Here is a 23,953-nt window from a genome sequence, read left to right on the forward strand (position 1 = left end):
AGTGCGAAACGTATCACTTTCCAAACTCGTTACTTAATATACTATTTCAGTTCACTAGAAAAATTTGTGCTAAGTCAAATATAAAATGAATTTCACAAAAACTATACCATACAAAATGAATAAAATATGATTCATTTTGTACTCTATACCACGACGTTGCCGAGTAGAGTGCGTTGTTTACGTACCAGGTCGCATTCCGTAGCGTTGCGGGTCGTTTTTGATCGAACCGGAAAGAGCGTGCAAACCTTAAATAGAAGTAACTAAAAATAATGCCACAATCAATTCATTATTGACAATCTCTTGTAGCATTCCTTATAAAAAATATATTCAGTAAAAACAATTTTTGATTTTGTGTAAATGGAAATGTCAGAAACGTCAATAGTCCCACTTTTTCTATTGCTTTTAATTTTGTATCTATCCTATTTGACATATTTGACTTTGAGTAAATAAATTGTCATTTTTCATTAATAAATGTCATTTGAAAAGTTAAGTTATTATGTTTAGGTTTCTAACAAAAACCGCAACTCAAATTTTCAGAAATACAATACGAACATTTTCCGGTCACTTACCTTCCGATATTGGATCAACTTTTAAAGATGATATTCTTCGTTATGAGGTAGCTGTTATTGGTGGAGGTATAATAGGAACAGCTATAGCACGTCAACTGAAGATGAATTGTTCGAGCTTGAAGACAATTCTGATTGAGAAAGAGGATATATTTGGGAAACATCAAAGTAGAAACAATAGTGGAGTTATTCATTGTGGAATATATTATAGGTACGTGAAAAGAAGTACTTTCTATATTTTTTAACGAAGACTTCAGTATTTTCCTATCAATACCGGATTGTTGAATAAATTTAGTCATTCAATACAATCTTCTTGAACTTCAATCCATCTGTTCAAGTGATGTTTCACTGCTGCTACCACCTTTTCGGAACATAATTTTTAATAATTAATATTCACAATAGTCATATGGATCTTAATCTCGTGATTACGGTGAATATTTTTACAGTTTGTACTTTACAAACAGTGATTTTCGCGATGATTTTTTTGAGCTGTTCAAAATCATGCGTTATCTTGATGATTTTTTTTCGTGAATTATGTCGTACTTCACGAAATTTTACATCCAGTTCATCCAATTGTTAACAATAATACTCAGCGTTTATTTTTTCACCTGCATGGCCCACTTCTTTTGACGTGAGGATTGCTGCCGTCAAGTCATATGTACCCTATGTCTGGATGATCCTGTCTATACTATAAGTTTGCTAAAGAAGTCAGTCGGTTGATTAGTTTCAGTGTATTTTGGTCGAATTTAACAAAAATATAACAAAACTGACAAAAAAATGACAGAATGAAGAAGGTCAATGTTTAGTCGACACATCAACAAGTTATTGAACGAGTTCGATTTTAAAAGGAATACAATTGGTGAACAGAAGTGCTCTCAACGTCATAAACGAAAAAATACCTTAAAATGGGTTGATAGATTGGCAGTAAGCCTAAAAAAGAGGAAAATTTGATTTGTGGAATGGAAAAATGTAGCCTTTCTACGGCTCAAAATACGCATTTATCGTGATAGAACATTCACCGTATTCACTAGATTTCTACCATTTGTCAAGTTCAAGCCAGCGACAGTAATTTACTAACAAAATTATCTTTAAGGTATTCAGTAACAAACTTAAGCAAGCCAAAATATTGCTCATGCTGTCTAATAAGATATCAAGGACTTATCCTAAATTTCTCTCGGTTAATCGTCGATCTTACATAATCAAAGTCTCTAATTTCTCTCTATATTTTCTGAGGTTAATGCACTTTTTGGTCATTCTTTTTATGGATCGTCTTCAAGACTAGTATGTCCACTTTTAATTGCAGCACCTAATCACAATTCAAGGTTATAAGCCCTTATACACTTTCAACAAGCGTTTATAATTTATATGTGATATGACATCTTTCTACCAAATGCTAGTATGCTATCATACTAAAATCTATAACTTAACTTTGAATAGCTAAAAGTTGATCTATATAAAACCTCATACGTATTTATAAAGACATAAATCCACTTTGAGAAAACTGAAACGTACTACATATAACATGGATGCATTTCAATAAGCACTCACGACAATCACGTTCATGACCACGATCTATCCCGTTCCACCTAGTACAGAAAGCGTTATAATCGTGAACCCCAGTGGAATAGCATTTTGAGTTTTGAGATAAATATTAACGAATGAGAAAACAAAACAAAAATTAAGCGAAAGCTTTAACAGGTTGTGTTATAATATGTAAGTTATTGAATTTTTCAGTAGAGTGCTTAATTGATATAAATTAAAGTAAAATCAAAATATCTTCTGCAGCGATAGTGAAATATACATCACAATCAGACTTCTAAAGTACTTAAAATATCCCATACCGTATCAAATAATGAGATATATCCCCATGGTTGCAATCTCAGTTGTTTGAGTTTTGGAAACTTAGCTAATTCTCTCGATGCCCACTTCGACCCACCTCTGGACAAGGGTCGTTGTGAATGTTAGTCAACGATTAGTGGAATGCACCGATAATCTCTTATTTAGGGACAAAACCTATTGAAAGACCGGTATTAATTTTATATCACTTTCACAAATGTGGTTATTTATTTGATGTATATCAGATACCGTTTCATTTTTGATATAACTAAAGCACGCAATACTAATCTGGAGTTACTATAGATCATTTCTTCAAACAATGACAGATAATACCTTTTATGGATTTGACGAAGTTTTAAAAACTAATAAAGAAGCACTTAATTATATATGGTGTGACTAGAAATGAAACAAAACAACTTCAAACTAGTTGCCTGTCCGAGCGAAGCGAGAGAACCAGAACAGTTTCCGACTAATAGCCATTAAATATTAATATTCATTGAGAAAATTCATAATTATAATTAGAAAAATTGGTTTATTTTTATTACTCATTTTATTTCATATTTTACTACACGACTAGTTTAGAGGTTCCTGTTAACGATAACATCGTTATTTTTGAATTAGGCGTTTCTAAGCATGGCACATAATATTTTTGAAAAACTCATCTCTTCCGAATATATCAACGTTTTCAATGTAGCTTTGATTTACATCAAAGACTTTGGAAGTTTCAGACTCTAAATTTTCTGTAAGAACGCTTGCAAACAAAAGTGTTGACGAAGATGTCACATCAATAAGAAACTGAAAGGATAGCTAAAGAATCAGATGGAGATGGCAAATCCAAAAGATTCATAACCATATCAGCTTAGACGTCTGAGAAACTTCTCGAGATGACTAGAAACTGCTTTAAACTGGTGGTCGGTCTTTATTTCCATTGCAATACCACCTTAAAGCGATAGGCATCGCAGAGGACGACAAATGCATATTCTGTAAGTAAGCCATAGAAACAGCAGAGCATCTACTCTGCGAATGTTCTGCCTATTTCAGCAAAAGGCTTTAAATACCTCGGAGGAGGAGAAATAACACTTTAAGAAGTTGGACATAAAAACACAAGAAAAATAACCCGCTTTAGTAGGAGTCTACGTATTTTGTAAGCAGACCGATGAGATGTACAGTGTTGTTCAAAATATATTCTAGACATAAAAGCAATGTAGCTGAGAAGCTAAAACGATTTCTCTAAGAGTCTACAATCTACAAGATTTTGATGATGTCAAGTTTGGTTTTGCATTGAATCGTTGCATCGAGTTTTTTTGTACACAATTTTTGCACATTTATCCATCAGACCATGACGCAGCTCCTTCGGATTATTTCCAATTGATAATCTCATAAACTCTCAGATATTCTAAGTTGGATTGTTCAGGGAATAAATCTGACGAGTAAATATTTTCTTCTTCTTACGCAAAATTTCCTTGTAGCATACCAGTAATTTTTTTATTCCCCGTTTTGTAGTAGAAACGCGTTCTTCATTATAATCTAATTTTTCTAAAATTTGTTTCAATTGAATTGAGTCCTTCTGTTAAGTTTGCAATTATCATTTGAATTACCGATTCAACTGGTTCTAGCGAATCAGTTTGTTCAAAGTCTTGCTCTTACATACGAATTTCTATAACCTCATCAATTATATAGCTCTTGATTGTGTGAATCTAGCAATTCTTGAACGTCATCATTATCGACCTCTAAATTTAATTGTTTGGCGATATCGACCACTTCTTCTATTATTATATTATATATTAAGAAGTTCAAAAAGATTACCTTGGCAATTAGAACCGAAAAGTTCTCCTTATTCTTGATAACAGTATTTTATTGAAAACGTGTATGTCAAAGTCATTGTGCAGGCAAAAAATCATTGGTTTTTACACTTGAGATGAAAGTAAAGAAATAAAATTTGCATTTTCAATGCAGGATATATAATATACGAATCATTTTTTCATATTTTTCTAGCTAATATTTATGTTTTATTATATTTGATAACCTTTCAGTACATATAATCTAAAATCAACTGTAAATAATCATTGTTCTACTTTTTCATTAATCCATCATTTTTCTTTCATAATAATTTTATATAAAATTCACAAGGAATAACAAATTACGAAGAATGTAAATAAATTGTGTCATAAATGACATACTTATCTGAAAGTGTAACAAGGTTATAAAAAAACATTTTTCAAAGAATATTTTCTCATTTAATACCAGTATTTATCGCTTCCATTACATATTGCGTAGCTAAATAAACAGTACAATGGAATCCTACATAAAAATTATAGCGATGTTTCCAACGTCAATGTTATTATACGGAGTGTTTACAGAATGCTGGAACATATTTTAACCTAACTTATAAATATTCAATTAAAGGTAACTGATAATGAAACTAAATTAGAAAAATACAGATTGTAAAACGCTTAGAAACGATTTTCGTAATTTATTTCAGAAAAATATTGAAAGTAGAAGGTCTATAACTATATCTCCACATGTACATAAATGTTTAACATAAAATTATATTTATAAATTAATGATAGATCAGTCCTCATCATTTTTGTCTGATAAATTTATCTACTCTACTGTCAACTAAATTAATAAACAAATATGGTCCTAAATTAGCCTAATTATTTTGTGTAACATTTTGGAGTTTATTTAGTTTATTTAGAGTTATTACGGCAGACTGTTTATTGAATGTGTAAATTCGACGGACCATAATTCCCCATAGATTTTCTATCGGGTTTAAGTCAAAGAAACAAAGACAATAACACTGGTCGACAAAAAAAATTTTGTGTAGTAACACAAGAATGAATAGCATACTGTAATAAAATGGACCTATACAAATACGAAAATATGAAAAAACTAATTTTTATGTTATATTTATAGAACCATATTCATCAGTAAAATATTTAAAGTTTATTGGAAAAATAATTCCACGTTTTTTAAATCGTATATATTGACAATATTTATAGTTTGCATCTGATAAACATACCTCACATCTATTAAAAGCAAAAAATTTGAAAAAAAAAATCACTTTAAATATCAATTAGCTCTACTTTTTCCTTTTATGAGAGGTTGCACTTTCTCTTTTTAAAAACCAACAGTAATCACCCATCATGGTCGAATCCCATCGTCTTTGATACCGAATTTCCACTGTCCTAATATCTTGGTGGTAACTATCACCCTGCTCATCACTGAGAGCTCCCAAATTTTCGGGAAAAAATGTCGGATGAGAATAGAGAAAACGAATCTTCAATGACATTCGAACACCAAGGGATTTGTAAGCGACTAGAAGTTCATTGACTAACTGTTGGTATGCCTTCTATGCTCTAAGTTTCTTCTCTTTCCATTCATCCACTGCAACAATGACACTACTACAAAGAGTGGGCCCCCCCACGCAACAACAGCACGCGTGGGGGGGCCACTGCTTGTCTTGATCTCCAATTAAAATACCAAAATATTTGAAATAGGCGTTTTTTCGCATTTTCGGAAAATGGCCTGACTTGCGATTTCACCATAAATTCTCCACAAATATAGCAAAATTTGTCAGAAGTTTTGCAACTGCGGCGCGTTTGACTCGACATTTTCTTCTTTATAATCACTTTTTGCACTATGAACAGAGAACCACTTACTCTGAAACTGAACAGAACACTAATTTTTAATGTTATTTATGTTTATTATTCTAAATAATGAAATTCAGGTATTTTTTCGGCCATAAAATTCACCGATATTAACCCCCCTTTTATAAAATTACCTACCTGCTAATGTAAACAGGGATAATTAAGCTATTGAAAAGTGGTATGTGTTTTTGCTTAATGTTTTTTTCTATTATTATTGGAGGGGTATTTCCATTTTAAAAATGAAGGTCTCGCCTGTGTTACGAAAATCTTGTCGGCCAGTGTAATTGTGCTTCAAAAATTATATTAAATATTATTCAAAGACTTCAAGACATCGTGAAAACAGCGCAAAATGTCGGGGATCTCTCTCAAATATGAGGACCACATATTATTAATTTCTTTCTCTCAACGGGATAAAAAGTTCGCTTTTCGTCCCTGGTATGCGGGACAAAAGCGGCCCAGGAAGAACTTTCTTTTGCTTCCGGTATAGTAGCAACGATTTGTTTATCGAAATGTTTACTCTCGATTACAGTTTGTTCATTGTTCATTAGAATACGGCAAAGACGAACTTTTCAATCCGGAGAGAAAATATAGTATACGCCCTCTAGGCGCGTAATGTACTAATCTTTTTCTTAACCCCATCTATTATACAATCTGTCCTTGTGAATAACAATAAGTATGACTATTTGAAAAAACATGAAAGGGATTGTTCCAATGAACATACCCTTATATAATCTAAAATTTTTGGTTAATCAAGATTAACACTAATTGTTCACTCCATGTTAATCAATGATTATAGATACTATTTAAACCTGTCTCGCAGGTCTGTTGACATACAGCGCTTTGATAGTCTCATCTCAGAACTCTCTTCCATTCGTTGATTGACGAATACAATTAGTATGCACTTTGACACGTTCACTTTATTTCAATATAAACCTGAATCTCCTTCTTTACTAGTGGAATACTTAATCATTCACAATTATGTCATTTGGAACATACCACTGGGCGTTCACTATCATTCGAAGCACTTCACTTTGAAATCTTACCAAATTTGGTAGATTTGAGTTGCTTGTAGTAACCCATAACTAGATACCGGATGTCCAGATGGACTTAAGCATTACTGTGTATAATAACACTATGGGATCTTGTTTATTTAATTTAATCTACCATCTAGATATATACGAGGATGTATTGGAAAATGTTTAGCCTATTATAGAACCAAACAAAATTTCAATGTCAAAATATATTATTACTCAACATATTCTTCTCTTAGTCGGATACATTTATTACAGCGAACCTGCAACGTCTCTAGACCTTTCAAAAAAAATGTTTCTTCTTGCTCTGCAAACCAGACCTCCACAGCTTTTATTACCTCCTCGTTGGAAGAAAATTCACGACCTTTTAAACTTTTGTTCAGTTGAGGGAAGAGATGATAGTCGGACGGAGCCAAATATGGTGAATAAAAGGAGTGCTCTAGTAATTCAAACCCTAAATGACGAATTTTTTGCATGGCAACATGAGATTTGTGTGCAGAGGTGTTGTCCTGCAAAAACAAAACACCTTTGGATAGCTTTCCGCGACTTTTCTCATTTTTTCCCATAGAGTGGTCAGTCATGTCGAATAGTAATCCCCAGTTATTCTTCTACCCTTATCCAAAAAATCAATCATGATTACTCTATAACAATCCCAAAAAACTGAAGCAAGATTTTTACCAGCAGTTTTTTGGACACGAAACTTCTCAGAGTGTCGCCATTCCATCGATTGTTGCTTTGTTTTTGGATCGTAGAAATTTACGCTTTTGGTCAACATTCAAACATTTGGAGATCCATTTTGCAGCAATTTTTCTCATGTCCAAATTGACGTGAACTATATGATGAACGCGTTCGTATGAAATATTCAGTTCTTCAGATATCCGTTTTAGCCCAATTCGACGGTCTGATAACATCATGTCATGAACTGCATCGATATTTTGAGGGACTGACACAGAAACTGGCCTTCCTGATAGGTCATCATCTTCAATGGAAAATTTACCTCTTTTGAAGCTTGCAGTCCAATTTTTGACGGTCGCATACGAAGGATATTGATCACCAAGGATATTAAGCATATCTTCGTAACTCTGCTTACCTTTTAACCCTTTTAAATACAGGTACTTGATGATGGCTCGATACTCGAATTTTCACAATTTCGGTGGACATCTTTTTTCTTTTAATTTATTGTGTAACTCTGGTTTACTTTTTTGACGTCAAACTTTACACTGATACTTCTAATATGTTATTGTTCGTTGCTATGATAACCCAATATTTTGTTTATATATGGAACTGGTCTCAGCAGTAAATGTGCGAAAAATTTTATAGATATTCGTTCTTTTCGATGTTAAATTTAGTTGGGCAGTATTCGGAAGAGGTAGATAGATAAATAGAAGTTTTTTTTCAATTATGACTGTGGTGGATTGTATATGACCGCTGTACCACCATTTGCAGTGCCATCTGCGTGATTAGTAACATATATGAAACCATACAATGTCGAGGATATGCTCTTCTGGTATTTGTTATATCATTAATTTCAATAAAAATCTGATAATCAATTATTTAGAAGTAAACAAATAACATCAACCTTAAAATGACTTTGGCACGACTCAGTACATAATAAGCCGACAGAATAAAAAATCAACATGCGCAGTACTTTCCGACCCCCCTACAGGTACTACAGGTACTTCTTTTTAGGTATTATTCCCGTACATTTTTGTGATAAGTCATATTGTTGCATTGCTTTTTATTTCTGTTGTGATACTTGCATGTGAGATACTTAGGCGACCCCTAGACAATCAATTTTTGGGTTCATATTGAAGATTGCACAATGATTGAACAAAAGTTTGAGTGAGTTTAATTTTTATTGTACCATATTTTTCCATTACATTGTGTAGGGTCAGTATTGCGCAATATTTTTTCGTCTGTGCTTCGTCTTGACGAGGAGTACACGCACGCGTGCATAATGGCGAAAAAAGTGAATGAAAAAATTAAGAACAGAGAGTTTATCGTCGAATGTATTCACTTGCACAGAGAATTGCCATCTTTGTGGAATGTCAAGGAATATCATGACCGCGATAAAAAAAGTGATGCTTACGGAACATTGTTGTCTAAATACAAATGGATGTTTCGACGGGCAAGCAAAGATGATGTGAAGAGAAAATTTCATTCTTTGAGAACTAACTACCCGAAGAAGCTTAAGAAACATCTCCAGTGGATGAAATCCGGATCTATTACAGACGACATATACCAACTTACTTTGTGGTATTATAATGAAATATTTTTTTCACACGATCAGGAATCCGCATCGGATTCACAGTCTAGTATGGATACTCAGTCTACTATACGTAGTCCGGGAGGAAAGAGTGAATGTTCTAGTTTGGACAATAATTATACACAGGTAAATTTCAATTTATTTTATTCAAATAATTACAAAATTGTATGTTTCACGAGACCATTTTCTCTTGCCAAGGAACTGCACCTTCGTTGTTACAAAATGCATTGTATTCGTCCAGTGTTTCATTCGCGATACTAAGCGAATTATTTTTATTGATATTATTAATACTTCCTGAGATGGTTGGTGTATTATTCCTGATTAGTTATCATCACGAAACGATTTTCTCAGAAAATTGTGTAGATAACAACAAGTCATAATGCTCTTTGAAATACTCCAAAACGAGTAGCTAGTATAACGAAAACACTTTCAACCATCCTTCTAGCTCGCGATATTCGATAATTGCATATTTTTTTTCTTTTGTTAATCCAGTTTGGCTATCTGGTTTCATTAAATTTAAAGACATTGGAAAAGCATCACCTCCAACAAAAAAGTATGGAAGTTTTCGAAAACGTCCAGGCAACAGCGCAGGTGGTGGGATATTTAAAGCAGTATTTTGTAATTGCATTCCAAATGTTGTATTCTCTAGCAAAACTCCATCTGATACACCATTAGTCCCAACATCAACATCCTGGTGCTAGTATGATCTAGCACCAGGAGGTTTCTTTATTTCCACGTGTTTGCCATCTATAGCTCTGATTACATGAGCGGCATTCCACTGCCTCTCAAAATTCCTGGACAGCTTGTTCCCATTCCTCAGCTATTTGCGGTAACTGAAATGAAATAAAAACAAATTATTTATCTTTTTTAGGAGGATACTACAACTGTTGGAGTAGATAAAACACCATCTACATCCTATGCAGCTCCGAAGACAACACAAGAAAAAACTTGACGATGACTTTTGCAATTGGCAGCTAACCGTCTTAAAGAGAAACCAGATGAATGTCAAACCTAAGCTTTATCGTGTGCTGAAGATATTAAGAAAATGAAAGCAATGCAACAAATCTGCTAAAAATGCTATTGCTGACATTATCATCTAAAAATAAATACTCCAACAGTTACTATTCTCAAGAAAAAAAGCTGAATTTCCACCTGAGCGGCTGTCAAATAACTAACAAGATAATCACCAAAACATGAACAATTTTCAACATTAAAATGAAGCTGGTCACACAGTGGCAAACGAACATTCGTTATCTCAATATATACAGTTTAATAAATAAACGATTATAGCATTTATTTACCTTGATTAATTCCTTCAAAACATGTATTATTGCATCACAGGTTTCCATAATTATTAAAGAAAGACTTTGTGGGGAAACAGCACTATGAAACTTCAAAGCTTCCAGAGTATTTCGTGACCAGTTATAGTTGATTTTGAAACTGTTCTCAAGTTCCGACGTATAAAATTTTTGAAGTCTACTTCCTCAGATATCATCAAATCTTTTAAAAGATTTTCGTGAGCGTATTTGTGCCTTTTCTTGTACCAATCTTTCGACCACCGACGCGACGTGTTCGTTTACGTTTAGCCTCAAGCAACACAACTCAAGCAGCAGCTAAATCTTGTTCGGACATGTTGCTTTACGCACAGTGCACACAGGATCAACCCTATTCTTCGACTAAATATTGCGCAGCATTTCGTTTACTGTGCAAGTCAATTGATCTTTTGGATTCTAAACGCCTTTCAATCTTATTGTACAATAAAATATATTGTACCATGTTATTGTAGGGTCTAGGGACCGCCGCATATTTTGAAGTTTTGTGTATATGTTCCTTGTGTTACCTCTACTATGTCCATATGCCGTATGCCATATGCCATAAGCAGTACTTTACACTCGAACATACTTCTCCGATTATTTTTTCTTAGTTCTTAGCTGGTAGACCAAGGCTTGTTAAAGATTTTTGAGAGTTCTTTGATTGACTGACATGGTGTTACTTTCACTTGTACATTTAGCATGCCATTTTCTAATTTTATTGGTCTTTCTGATCAAGGGGTCAAGGATATCAATACTATAGAATCTGAGTTTGGATAACCATCTCTACCGTTTACGAACGCTGAATGCACTTGGATAAACATCGCAAATATTTTTGGTCACAGCTGTTGCCTTTCTACACTTTCGAAACACAAAAAACATACATTACCGAATATACTCTTCTAGTATTTGGCCATTTCTTCCCAAATTGCAACAACCAGTGTAATATTTAGTTATTTACAAGTAACCAATTCACAATAACTTAAAATGTATTTGATGCAACTTCGAAGTACACAATGAGGTGACAAATGACAATCTTAAAACCAAGACAGATGGAACACAAATCATTGTAATAACTTCCGTGTTTTTAGGCCAGGTTCGCTGAAAGCAAAACTTTGCCAGAAGGGAATAAAAAGTTTATATGATTATTGCCATCAACGAGAAATACCGTACACAAAAAATGGAAAACTCATAACAGCTACTGATGTGCGAGAAATTGAAAGTCTGAAGACACTTTATGAACGAGGATTGGAGAATAACGTGGATGGTTTAGAATTGTTGGAAACCATGGATAAAATATTAGAAAAAGAACCCAGATGTAAAGGATTAAGATCAATTTGGTGTCCTACTACCGGAAACGTTAATTTTGAAATGGTAACAAATAGTTTTGGTAAGCTGTTTGAATTGTTTTTATTAATAACTTACTGTAGGCCATGGACTTTTTGTGACATTGACAGTTATTATTTAAGTTGGTGAATTTGCAAATTCACCTTGGCTGTGAAAAAAATTTACTGAACGTGTGTTGAGTACCTAGATAGGTGGAAAATCAGTTTTGGTGACGCTCACAAACTACTTTGGGTCTTATTATGATAGATGAATATTTTGAGTTGAGTTCCAAAATGAATTCGTCTACGTTTGCCTTCTTCGTATTGAATAAGGCGAAAATATCATCCACATACCTGCACCATACCCTGGGAAAATACTGAAAATTGGTTAACGGAACGCGCGTCAGACAGTGTAATTGTGAGTGTTGGTGTAAACAGTGTATTTAGTATGAATATCGCCAACGGTTCCAGAAATTCCAACTCAGCATATACAACAGGACATAATTCTAAACCTCGTGTTTATCGTAAACAGGAAAATGGTCTTATTGGAACAAATTTTCATGAAAGTCAACAGGAAATGATGGGAACCTGTTGATTTTCTGAAAGGTAAATATTTATTTTAAATTTCAATTACTCCAGATTGGACCTATAATATACTTCCCTATTATGCCCATATAATCGTTCATTGTTTGTTCGTACAAATCTGGTGTTTCCCCGCCTTTATTTTACAATGGACAAACTACATTTACGATGTATGTGAAACGTAGAATCTCCGTTGTTTTTTTTTTCAATTTCGTTTTGATTCTCCATCACACAATTTCATCCGTTTGATATTGTACGTGAATTCCAGATTTGTTTCTACCTAAAACCAACAATAATCACTTCGTTTCAAAATATGCCATCCCAATCTTATTCTGATACTGATCGAATTCTATTCTAATATTCAAGTGGAAATCCAGTGGAACAGTTTATCGAAATAAATCGCGACGTTCTATTGAAATTTCTAATAGTAGATTGTAATTAAGTTAGGTTGTGTTCAAATTTCGTAAATATTTTCCGATGATAGATTTAATATTGATACAAGCAAAATCATATTTCGCATGAATTACGTTTACGCAACATATTTGGTTCTGATCACATTACGAAAGTATGAAGAAACTATTTTCTACTTCCATTTTAAGAGAATCGAAATTTTACTCATAATCTTGTGTTGTTACGATTGTTACCGCGATGTATCAACGTCGTAAGTCAAATGGTGTGATGTGAAGTGACGAAATAACGGTACCTCAAACTTTTTTCATTGTTTACGTAACTTAAACGACAATCATGGATATACAAGATGAATCGAAATAGTAAACCACATATTCTCTGCAGCAAAATGTACGATCCATTTTTTCTAAGTTTAGTACAGTTTTGGAAAATACAAATAAACACTGTTCAATAACCTTATTTTCACATAAAAACCCGTACTTTAATTTACTGCTCAATATAATTTTCACCAATATAAAAGCACTTGTGATATCGTCTAATTAACTTCAAAATTCCATCTTGGAAAAATTGTGTTCACCATCAATTCCAACAAAGTCGTTTTAATATCGTCATCGTTGTCGTAGCGTTGATCACCCAGGTTTTTCATCAAATAAGAGTATGTGGTAGTCACTGTGCGCTATATCGGAATTGTAGAAAGGATGATCGAGTTGTTCCCAACAAAATGCTTTGATCAAATCTTGGACTCGATAAGTTGCATGTGAATGCGTGGCATTATGAAAAAGTTCTTGTGGTGAAATACTTTTGAACTGCCAACCCAGTTAAAGGGACAACTTTATTAAGATTTTCTTCAAGCGCGTCTGTCTGCTACTTCATTTCGGTCTACTCCACGGTGCCCTGGAACCCATTACAGCATTTACAAACCATGTGGGATCTTAAGGCATTGAAGTTTAGAACTCCTAAGTGTTGCTTGGTTATCAAAAATCATAATATTCTGTCTGTATTAATTCCTTTCCAAACTGAGCTGGATACATTTTTTGATTGCAATTATTTGTATAATGGTCTATTACTCCACGCTCTGGTTCGCGCACTCCTATTCCAGTTCAATCTGCCGTTTTAATCAACCGTGTAACATTTGATGGCATTTTTGGTCTGTTGTTTTCATTCCCTTGACTCCTACAGCTTAGTCTGGAGGTAATTTTTTTCTGAAAGCTTAACTTTGTATGTCCTAGATTTGGTCATGTCCAAAAGAGAGTCCTGGCCTCTCTCCGATAACTCCTTTTTCCGGCAATACTTAAATGAGCTGTTTATTGAATTTTGAAAGGTTTCCTCAAAAGCGAATTATAAAGTTGAATGGAGTAAAAGATTTTGAACATTTACTTTCGAGTTTTTCATATCTGCTTTTATTTATACGCTTCATTTAACCTAGCTGGTTAATTTGTCGATTTATTTGACTGTTTTCTAATCAAATTTTCCCTTTATGACGGATCTATTGACTTGAATCCAGTAAAACTAGCTGCCTCTTTTAGCAATGCTTAATTAGAATCCATATTGGCACTCCTTCAAATAGATATTGTGAACTTCTGATATATAACGCACTAGAATAGAGGTCGGCAGCCTGTTTATCTTTAAGGGTGCAATATTAAATTTAAAAATCACCGAGGGCGCATATTTTACCCCCGGTCCTTAAACAATTATCTTAACGTGAGTCATTAAGCTTTGTTCAGTATTTTGATTTCAAATATTTCATTTCCTTAAAATAGGATACTTATTTTCATCGACTAGTTCTAGGTCTTGGATATTATGAAACTCGAAATACACTGAATCTATTTCAAGGACATCATCTTCAGTAACATTGAATGGATTTATGAAAAATCTGAGAATGGGTTCTAATGCTGCAAAATCTTCAAATCTAGAGGAAAACTCTTCTATTAAATTATATATAATTTCTAAATATGATGTAGCAGTAAAATTTTTAATATTCGAATTTAAACTCTCAACAGTATATTTTAAAATTTGGTAAATGTGATAATGATTTTTTCAAGAACGCTAACCATTTACTGCACTAATCATGTCTGCGATATGCTGATTTTTCCCTTGTATTTCATTCAACTTTGCCGTTATATCTGTCAGAAATCCGAGGTCTATTAGCCGATCCTTATTTTCTAATTGCTCGTAAAATTCGCCTCTTGATGCAATAAATTCCTTTATTTGTGGCAAAAGCATGATAAACCGCTCAAGTATTTTACCTCTGCTCAGCCACCTCACTTTAGTAGTAAAAGAAGATCTGTGAACTGAACGTCCTCATCTTCTAAAAGTATTTTAAACAATCTGTGTTGCATGGTACCCGATCTTATGGTATTAATAATTTTTGTTACTATCGTAAATACGTGTTGAAAACCGATTGCTTTTGCGCATAACATTTCCTGATGTATGAGGCAATGATAAGAAATATATTTCGGGAATAAGGAATCCTGTCTACATAAGGCAATAAATCCTTTTTTCTTACCAATCTTCTCTGGTGCCCCGTCTGTTGTAATTGACGATAACTTTTGAACAGATAATTTTACATCTGTTATATAATTTTTGAAAGTAGAAAAGATATTTTCTTCTCTAGTGCTTCCCTTTAATGGCAGAACTTTAAGGAATTCTTCTTTTGCCGTAAAATCAGAAAATACCATCTTCACGCAAATTGCCAATTGTGATATATTTGTCACGTCTGTCGATTCATCCATATGTAGCGAAAAGAAAATACAATTTTCCATATCATTTGGTAATTCTGCCACGAAATTCTCCGCAATTACTTCATTTCTTCTAGTAACAGTTCGTGCTGATAATTGCAACATGTTTATAGCTGAAACTATTTCCGTTTTATTTTTAAATTCTTCAAAAAGTGAATCAGCAGCTTCTAACATGGCTTCTTTCACTAATTCTTCATCTGTAAATGGTTGTTCATTCTTAGCTAGCGAATGAGATATTTTATATGACGCTATCGTTGCTGCTTCATGTTGTTGCAGTGGTTTAGTAAAAAAACTTTGCTAGTTAGTTATTGAAGATTTTAAAGAAATCATTTTTTTTTCTTCTAATTTCAGAGTTCATTGGATAGTCACTATCAAAAATGGTATGAACAGTCTTAAAATGTCGTTCAATATTACTTTTCTTGGAAATAGCAATACTATTATTACACAACAAACATCGTTAAAATAATAGATTCTTTTTTTACATTTATCCGTGAAGGGTTTTGAAAGAAAATAATTATTTCGGATTACTTGGTAGTTTTAAATGCACGGTCTACGCGTGGTCTATTCGAAATACGATCACACACTAACAAAAAATACGTGCGTGTTATTAGATACGCTCAAGGTTAGCAAATTGCTAATCTATGGACAATCCTAAACTCAACTGACTAATTGCAGTATATCGCCGTTTGACAAAAGTAAGTAAATCGCTCTGGCTATCATACATTTACATTAGTCCAGCGAGGGCGCATTAAAAATCGATCGGGAGCGCCATGGCGAAAAGGCAAATGTTTTTCTCGCGCGTTTTGATATTCTCGACTTCAATTATTCTGCAAACTGGATAAGTCGTTTTAAACTTCGACATAATATTGTGGCGGGAAAAATAGTCGGTAAATCTTCGTCTGTTGATCAAAATTCAACAACAAATTGGTTGACATCTGTGTGGTCGAATATACGAAGCCAATTTTCTGATGATGAGATATTTATTGCGGATGAAAGTGGACTGTTTTACAAATTAATGCCAGACAAAACTTTAAAATTAAAGGTGAGAATTGTAGTGGAGGCAAGTTGTCGAGAGATGGAATAACTGTCACGGTAACAGCAAATACGAGTGGCACAGAGAAAAAGATATTGCTCATTATTGGAAAGTCACAAAAACTAAGATGTTTTAGAAGTGTCAAATCATTACCTGTCGATTATGCTAACAATCGTAGAGCTTTTTGAAAAATGGCTTCGAGATTAGTATCGTGATTTGGTGAAGAAGAAAAAGATATTATTGCTGGTTGATAATTGCCCGGCGCATCCAAAAGTTACTGATTTAGAGTCTGTAACGCTTGCTTTCCCTCCCGCCGAATACAACATCAATACTACAGCCAATGGATCGGGGAATAATCCGATCACTCAAAACGAATTTTAGAAAGAACCTTGTGCCCAAAATGATTAATCGTCTTGATGCTAATAAAACCAACTCTTCTAGAAAAATAATGGTGCTAGATGCAATTCTGATGATTAATGATGATTGGAACAAAATGTTCAAAAGTACCATTCACAACTGTTTCAAACATGCAGAATTCATTGAGAACCAAGACGGCATGAATTTGATGAAGCAGATGACGTCCCTTTATCTTTGTGGTCACGAAACCTAAATTCAGATTCTTTAGAAGCACCGGAAATGTGGGAAGATTATTTTAACATCGATAGCGCTCTCCTCAGATCTGAAGAACCCACTGATGAAAATATCGTACAGAACATTAATGCTAAGGAACAACTCGAAAGTGATAGGGAAGAGAAAGTCGAGGGAAAACCATTACCTACCGCAGAAGAGGCATTAACGGCTGGATAATTACTATCATGATTTGTTCATAGCAATATTGAAAATGATAATTTGACCATAGCGATACACAATAGTATCAGAGATTGTTATTACAATAAAATGAAAAAACAAGAGCAGACAAAAATTACAGATTACTTACATTAAAAAATTAAAAATAGTACATACATATATTGTAAGTACTTATTAGGTGCAATTTTAATTTTGATTCAATATGTATACTATGTTTCTCTATTAAAATACTGAAGTACATACATTTTTACATAAAAGTTTTTCTTCACAAAACGCTTTGTATGATGTTCGTTGTCGTTATAAACGGATTCTACTGTAACTGTACATGAAAATCGATATTTTATAAGTATATTAAAATATTTGTTGTTTAAAAATATTCATTTTCAGCTCAAGACTACAGAATGAAAAAAGGCGACATCCTCTTGAACAACAACGTCAATTCTGTAAAACCTTCGGGAGATCAAGATTATCCTATTTTATTGAAATGTAATGAAAATTTTCATATAAAAACAAAATATCTGATAACCTCTGGCGGATTACAATCAGGAAAACTTTACGAGTTGATCCGAGGCGAATCAATATGCAACAGCAGAATTTTTGTTACGTTTCGAGTAAATTATCATATTTTAAAGGGAAAACCAGTTAAAGTGAATATATATGAAACACCTGATCTGGAATTGCCCTTTTTAGGTGTTCATCTATCACCAACACCTACAACCACTTTATTAGGTGAGTTTCATATTAAAAAAATGTATATTTCTAAATGAAATAATTGATCAGAATATCTCTTTCACTGTCGTTCGGGAACTGAATGAAGTAATTGGATTTTTGACATAAGAGAGGGTGATTTTTACTTCAATATTTTTTTATCCGAAGAGGAAGGAAATGCGCTCTAGCACCATCAGTGGCTTTACGAGACCGATCGGTATGTAGGGCTGTACTACACTTGTACTACCCAATAAAACTTTAAGCTTGAGGTTACCTTCCTAGACCAGCGTTAGCATTTCACAGAATGGCTGTTCGCTTGATTCGAGTTTGTTCTGTTCATTCGTTGTTGTGTGATCTCTGTAGCTGTTGCCTCACGACCAAACTGTCCCGTTTCTTTGGTTGTAAAATTGTTTCTGCTTACTCAGGTGCGGCGTCCCGGTTCTCTTCTTTCATGATCATAATCCCTACGATACTCTCGTGAGTGATTCTCCGATTTTTTTACAGAATTTCGCATTGTGAGCTAAAATGACTGCATATGAAAATTATGTGTTCTTCATTGTATTCGCAAGCGAGACAAGTGTGGCCCTCTACTTTTGCTAGTTTGAACAGTGTCCGCGTTTAAACAATGGTTCGATCCAGTAATAGTTCGCCTCCACGTGATTTCTCTCTATCCAGCCTTTAACATATGGCAAGAGGCGTGCAGTCCATCTACCTCGTTGATCCATGGTCACGACTTTTTCTTCGTTTGCGGTTTTGTCTTTGTCGATGCTTTCGTTGGCCTTTTCCGTATTCTCTTGTATATTTTCCTACGTTCGCGTGCTTTACTGGAATGGTTTCCTCAAAAGCTAATACAGCTCATTGGCGAACTAACAGGTAGTTCCTGTACCTGGTAGTACTTAGTACCATCGAAATTTTAAAATAAATGGAAGGGCCCAAAAGAAGACGAACAAATGAGCTATAATGTCTCATCACCTCTCACTCCTTCTCAAGACTTGAGATGAACTACACGTCGTCAGTGGTGGCGCAATAAAAATAAACCAAAATTATGCCTTCTTGTAGTTTCCCCTTGGGTAAAAACACAACAAAAAAGATTAAGAGTTTTTTTTATGAGAATAGATGACGAGACGAACAAATCGCTCGCCTGATGGTAAGCGTCACGCTTGTCCATAACAGTTCATTGCCACCCAGAATATATAAATTCTGCGCGGCAATGCACTCTGCTCGTCATCCTGAGATATTAGTTCTTAAATAACTAGAGAAATTATATTCGATATTTTCATCATCTACACAGATGGCAATTATTGAAAGAGGAAACTTAGAAAAATTTTTAAATGTTTATCGGATACTCGCTAGAGTGCTCATTACGAGAGAGTACAAGTTGTAAAAGAAAACATTAAGACAATTGTGAGTGTTTTGGAACATTTTCAAGATCCAACAAAAGCAAATGTAGATACAAGATAAGGAGCAAACCTGCTCCTGCCGGTTGTTTGTGATTTTACCTTTCTAACCATCTACAATTCTGGCTTTCTTTACTGGAGGAAGTAAATTCAGTTCAACAACATTTGCAGTTTCCAAAAACGACTTTGGTCATTGGATATTGGATACGTACCACGATGCTTTAACTTTTGGCATAAAAAAAATGCAATAACATGGACATCAACATCAAGAAACAAGGAAGAAGGAAGATAAAAAGAACGATGCCGGGTGAATCAGCTCATGATACTGGATTATCAATTCAAGAAGAAATACGTCGATCTATGTATGAATGCATGGACCGATTTATACAAGAATTGTCGTCATGATACGCGGCCATGAAACAAATCAATAATATTTTCCAAATTATTGAAACAAAGTTTATGCTAGAAGCGATACTAGAATGGATAGAATGGACATTGCTGCAAAATGGAAAGCCCAAGAAATCCTTCAATTTATAATAAAATGGGACTTTAGTGAATTGTTACCCTGTATATCGCTTAAACTTCAATACTTTTTGACCATTTGCATCTCGGTTGCACCATGCGAGAGTAGGGATGCAAACGATTTTTTTCAAACATCGATATATCGTTCATAAATATCGATGTCGGAACCTAAAACATCGATTTGACATCGTTCTTCATGATCGATGTTAAGTACACACGCTGATACACAAACATATATCTTTCTTAGTCACAACTGTCACAAGCTTAGATTTTTCTATTTAGTGTCTCGTTCGCTCAGCAATACAAACTTTACAAACGCTCCTCGCGCGCAGGCGCAACATGAAGCGGTTGTTTCGCTTGCTCACACTGACGAGTACTGACGACCATTGTTTTGTTATTGTTTGACGTATCATAGAAGTCACAATCAATTAAGCAAATTAAGTGAAGTTATTGTTACCTCTGATAGATAACACAACTGTGTATTGCTAAAGTATCTATTATTAATATAATTATAATTTATTTCATTGGTTTAGTTTAAATAGTGAGCTTAAAAAGGTAAACGTTTATTTATGGGCAAAATTATATCACAGTGAGTAAAGTAATTCCTCTTGTATGCTGCTTACGAAACATGCTAGATAAATATTCACAAACATTTGAATGCACCCTGTCATTAAAATAAGAAATTGACAAAGAAATGTCAAGGAAATTTGACAAACTAGAGCTTTGTTCATCGTTGGCAATTGCTACCGCCTTGGATTCTCGTTTCAAGTTAATGCATTTTTTAAAGTTTCTATTGCAAAGGAAAATGTCATAAATTACAAAAACAATTACTTCTGACGAATCGGAAAAAGACGATAATAATGAAAGTGACATATGGAGCTACCATAAAATATTGACACATATGAAAAAAAATACGAAAGATAAAACTAAAGCAGAAACAGAATTTCAAATGTTCATGTCATCTACTGTTACTCCAATGAAGGGAAATGCGTTGGAGATGTGGGATGACATGAAGGCATTATTTCCCAGGCTTCATAATTTAGATATGATCTATTTGCCTATCGTGGCACTGGGCACCAGGTTGTCAAAATTATTTTTAAATTCTCTGTTGAAAAAATAAATACTACATACTTTCTGTTAAAATAAAATAATGATTATGTTTCACTTTTCAAAATATCGATGTTCTAACATCTATGTTTTTTATGAGCGATGTTGCATCCATATGCGAGAGGAGTTTTTCAAAACTTAACTGATTAAAAATTATCTTCGATCTACAATGGGTCAAGAACGACTGTCAATATAAACAAAAATTTCAAAAGAAATCGGTATCACAGAAGTTATTAAGGAGTTCAGTAAATTGAAGATACAAAAACACATATAACACGCTACAAAAAATACAAAAAACTATCTTTGATTTATTTTATTTAATTGTTTGTCTATCGATTCGTAATTTATTTTCTTCGCCCATTTCCATTCCATATTGTAGGTATATATGTTTATTTAGCATAAATAGGTCGAATTTAAATTTCACTTGCCAGAGTTTAACGAAATAAACATAAACACTTATTTATACATATGTGAACTAAATAAAAAGCTTGTGAAACTACATTTTTTAAAGCTGGGGGGTCCTCATTCAGCTTTGCCGTCCCGAGCCTCTGACGGGCTTAGTCCGCCAATGATACTGCTGGTTCTGATACTTGTTGCGGTAGATTTCTATCTGCGTAGTCTGTCCCCATATCTCTTCGCCGTAAAGGAGTTTTGATTTGTGACGGACATCTACAGTTTCCTTTTGGTATCAGTAGATTCCCCAATATTTCTCATTACTCGGCTTAGAGATTGTGAGATTGATGCTTTGTCTGCTTCTTTTTTTGTATTATCTCAAAAACTTATTTTCGAGTCCAAAGTGAATCTTAAATATTTTATGGATTCATTCGTACCGATGATTTTAGTCGCTTGGATTCAATCTTTGCTGGTTATCGAACCATCTTCTCAGAATCCGCATAGCACTGGTTAGCTTATATATCCTTTCCAGTGATGACGATAGCTATGTCATCGGCATAGTCAACAAGGTAGTATCCGTCAGTTAGCTCTAGTCTGAGGCTACAGTCATATTTTCCAGAGTTCTGGATCTGACCCTTTTGCGGCTCCTTCAAAAACTCTCTTAGTTCTAAGACCATCCTGTTTCATAAAGCAGTTGTTTGTTCTGTTATTTAACCTTAAAATTTATTGATCCCTCATACATGATTACTTTTTTATTGTATTCAGGTTGTGTGCGTTGGTAAATCACTAATTAACTCAATCATTTTTTTACCTCGTTAGAAGCGATTTTCGTTTCGTTTTCAACATCGACCACGTTGAAAAGAATTCAGCTCCCGAACAATAAATGTTGTGGATTTATGGTGAATAGTATTCTGGTGATATTGTACATATATAACACTTTGATTTATGGATGACCATTATTCAGAAACTGATTTAAATAGGTTTTTCTTTTTCTTCTCCAAATAATGACCAGGATGTTATTCCAGATGAGTTTGTCGATTTTATTGATTTTTCATTCTATTTTGATAAAAAGATATTTAGTATATATTACAATGAGAATATCATACCGGCTTCACAATCATTTTTTTTTATTTTTAACTACATTCAAATATCTCAATTTGTTCTAGGACCTACTGCCGTACCTGCGTTTAGTGTAGAAGGCTACAATGAAGAAGAATTGAATCTGAAATACTTAAGAAATACATTAACATCTCCAAATTTTTTAAATATGACTCGGCGATATATCTCAAAATGTTTAACTCAGGTACAGAGACGATTGTGTCCAGCTGATTACGTAATGAAATTGAAAAAATTGGCAGATTTTAATGAGGATGATATTTGTAATGGTCCCGTTGCAGTTCAAACACAACTCCTAAACGCAGATGGTACTTTTCAGGATGATTTCGTATTTGAATTTTTCGAGGGAAATGATATTCAAAAAAGGATTATTAATTGCGTATTTTTGCCTAGTCCCGCAGCTACTTCTTGTTTAGCAATCGCCGAATATGTAGCTAAACATTTTTTTGATGAATATAATCCCAAAAGATAATGTAATGAAGGCTTAAATAAGATCTACATAAATACATATGTGGTTTTTGTTGCTGTAACAAAATATTTAATGTCTATAGTTTAGAGAAAAGAATGAACGAGGACAGCCATATATATACAAAAAAATATTATACAAACTACGAAAATTTAAACTATTATTTCAATTTTTTATGTTTAGCAATCCAGAGAACCTACCCTGGAAATTTGGTCCCAAATGGAACACCCACCTCCGATATTCAGTCAGACCCCTCAAAAATCATATAAGCGGTGCCCGTCTGCCCGTCCCAAAATCTCTGAATATAATGTTTTTAATAATTCACATGCAGTTCGGAAATCTCAAAAAACCTGAACAGAATTGAAAAATAGGACCTTTCATAAGTCGGGGGATTCGGGGGTCACTATTTTCAACTTCAAACCAAGATTAAATTGGAATTTCTGGAACCGTTGGTGATATTCATACCAAACACACGGTTTACACTACCACTACACCAACACTTACAATTATACTGTCTGACGCGCCTATAATTGTGAGTATTGTCGTAATGGTAGTGTAAACAGTGTGTTCCAGTATTTCAAACTAAGATAGCTTCGACTTTCTTTATACTCTCATCGATCTAAAATAAACATTCACGGAAAGATTTCCTCTTTATTTGAAGTAAATTAAGAAAGGATTGATATATGATATTT

General features: G+C 33.8%; 1 protein-coding gene across 1 annotated transcript; it reads left to right on the forward strand.

Moving 5' to 3' along the window:
- The first annotated feature begins 451 nt into the window (after positions 1-451).
- On the forward strand, positions 452-23,303 carry LOC130902384 (L-2-hydroxyglutarate dehydrogenase, mitochondrial-like). The gene is made up of 4 exons (XM_057814489.1): positions 452-777; positions 11,751-12,049; positions 17,940-18,281; positions 22,846-23,303. Exons 1-4 carry the CDS (start codon positions 497-499, stop codon positions 23,265-23,267), a joined length of 1,344 nt encoding a protein of 447 aa, XP_057670472.1. The 5' UTR covers positions 452-496; the 3' UTR covers positions 23,268-23,303.
- The last annotated feature ends 650 nt before the right edge of the window (positions 23,304-23,953 follow it).

This window comes from Diorhabda carinulata, chromosome X (genome assembly GCF_026250575.1).
Source record: "Diorhabda carinulata isolate Delta chromosome X, icDioCari1.1, whole genome shotgun sequence".
In the NCBI taxonomy this organism is placed as follows: Eukaryota; Metazoa; Arthropoda; class Insecta; order Coleoptera; family Chrysomelidae; genus Diorhabda; species Diorhabda carinulata.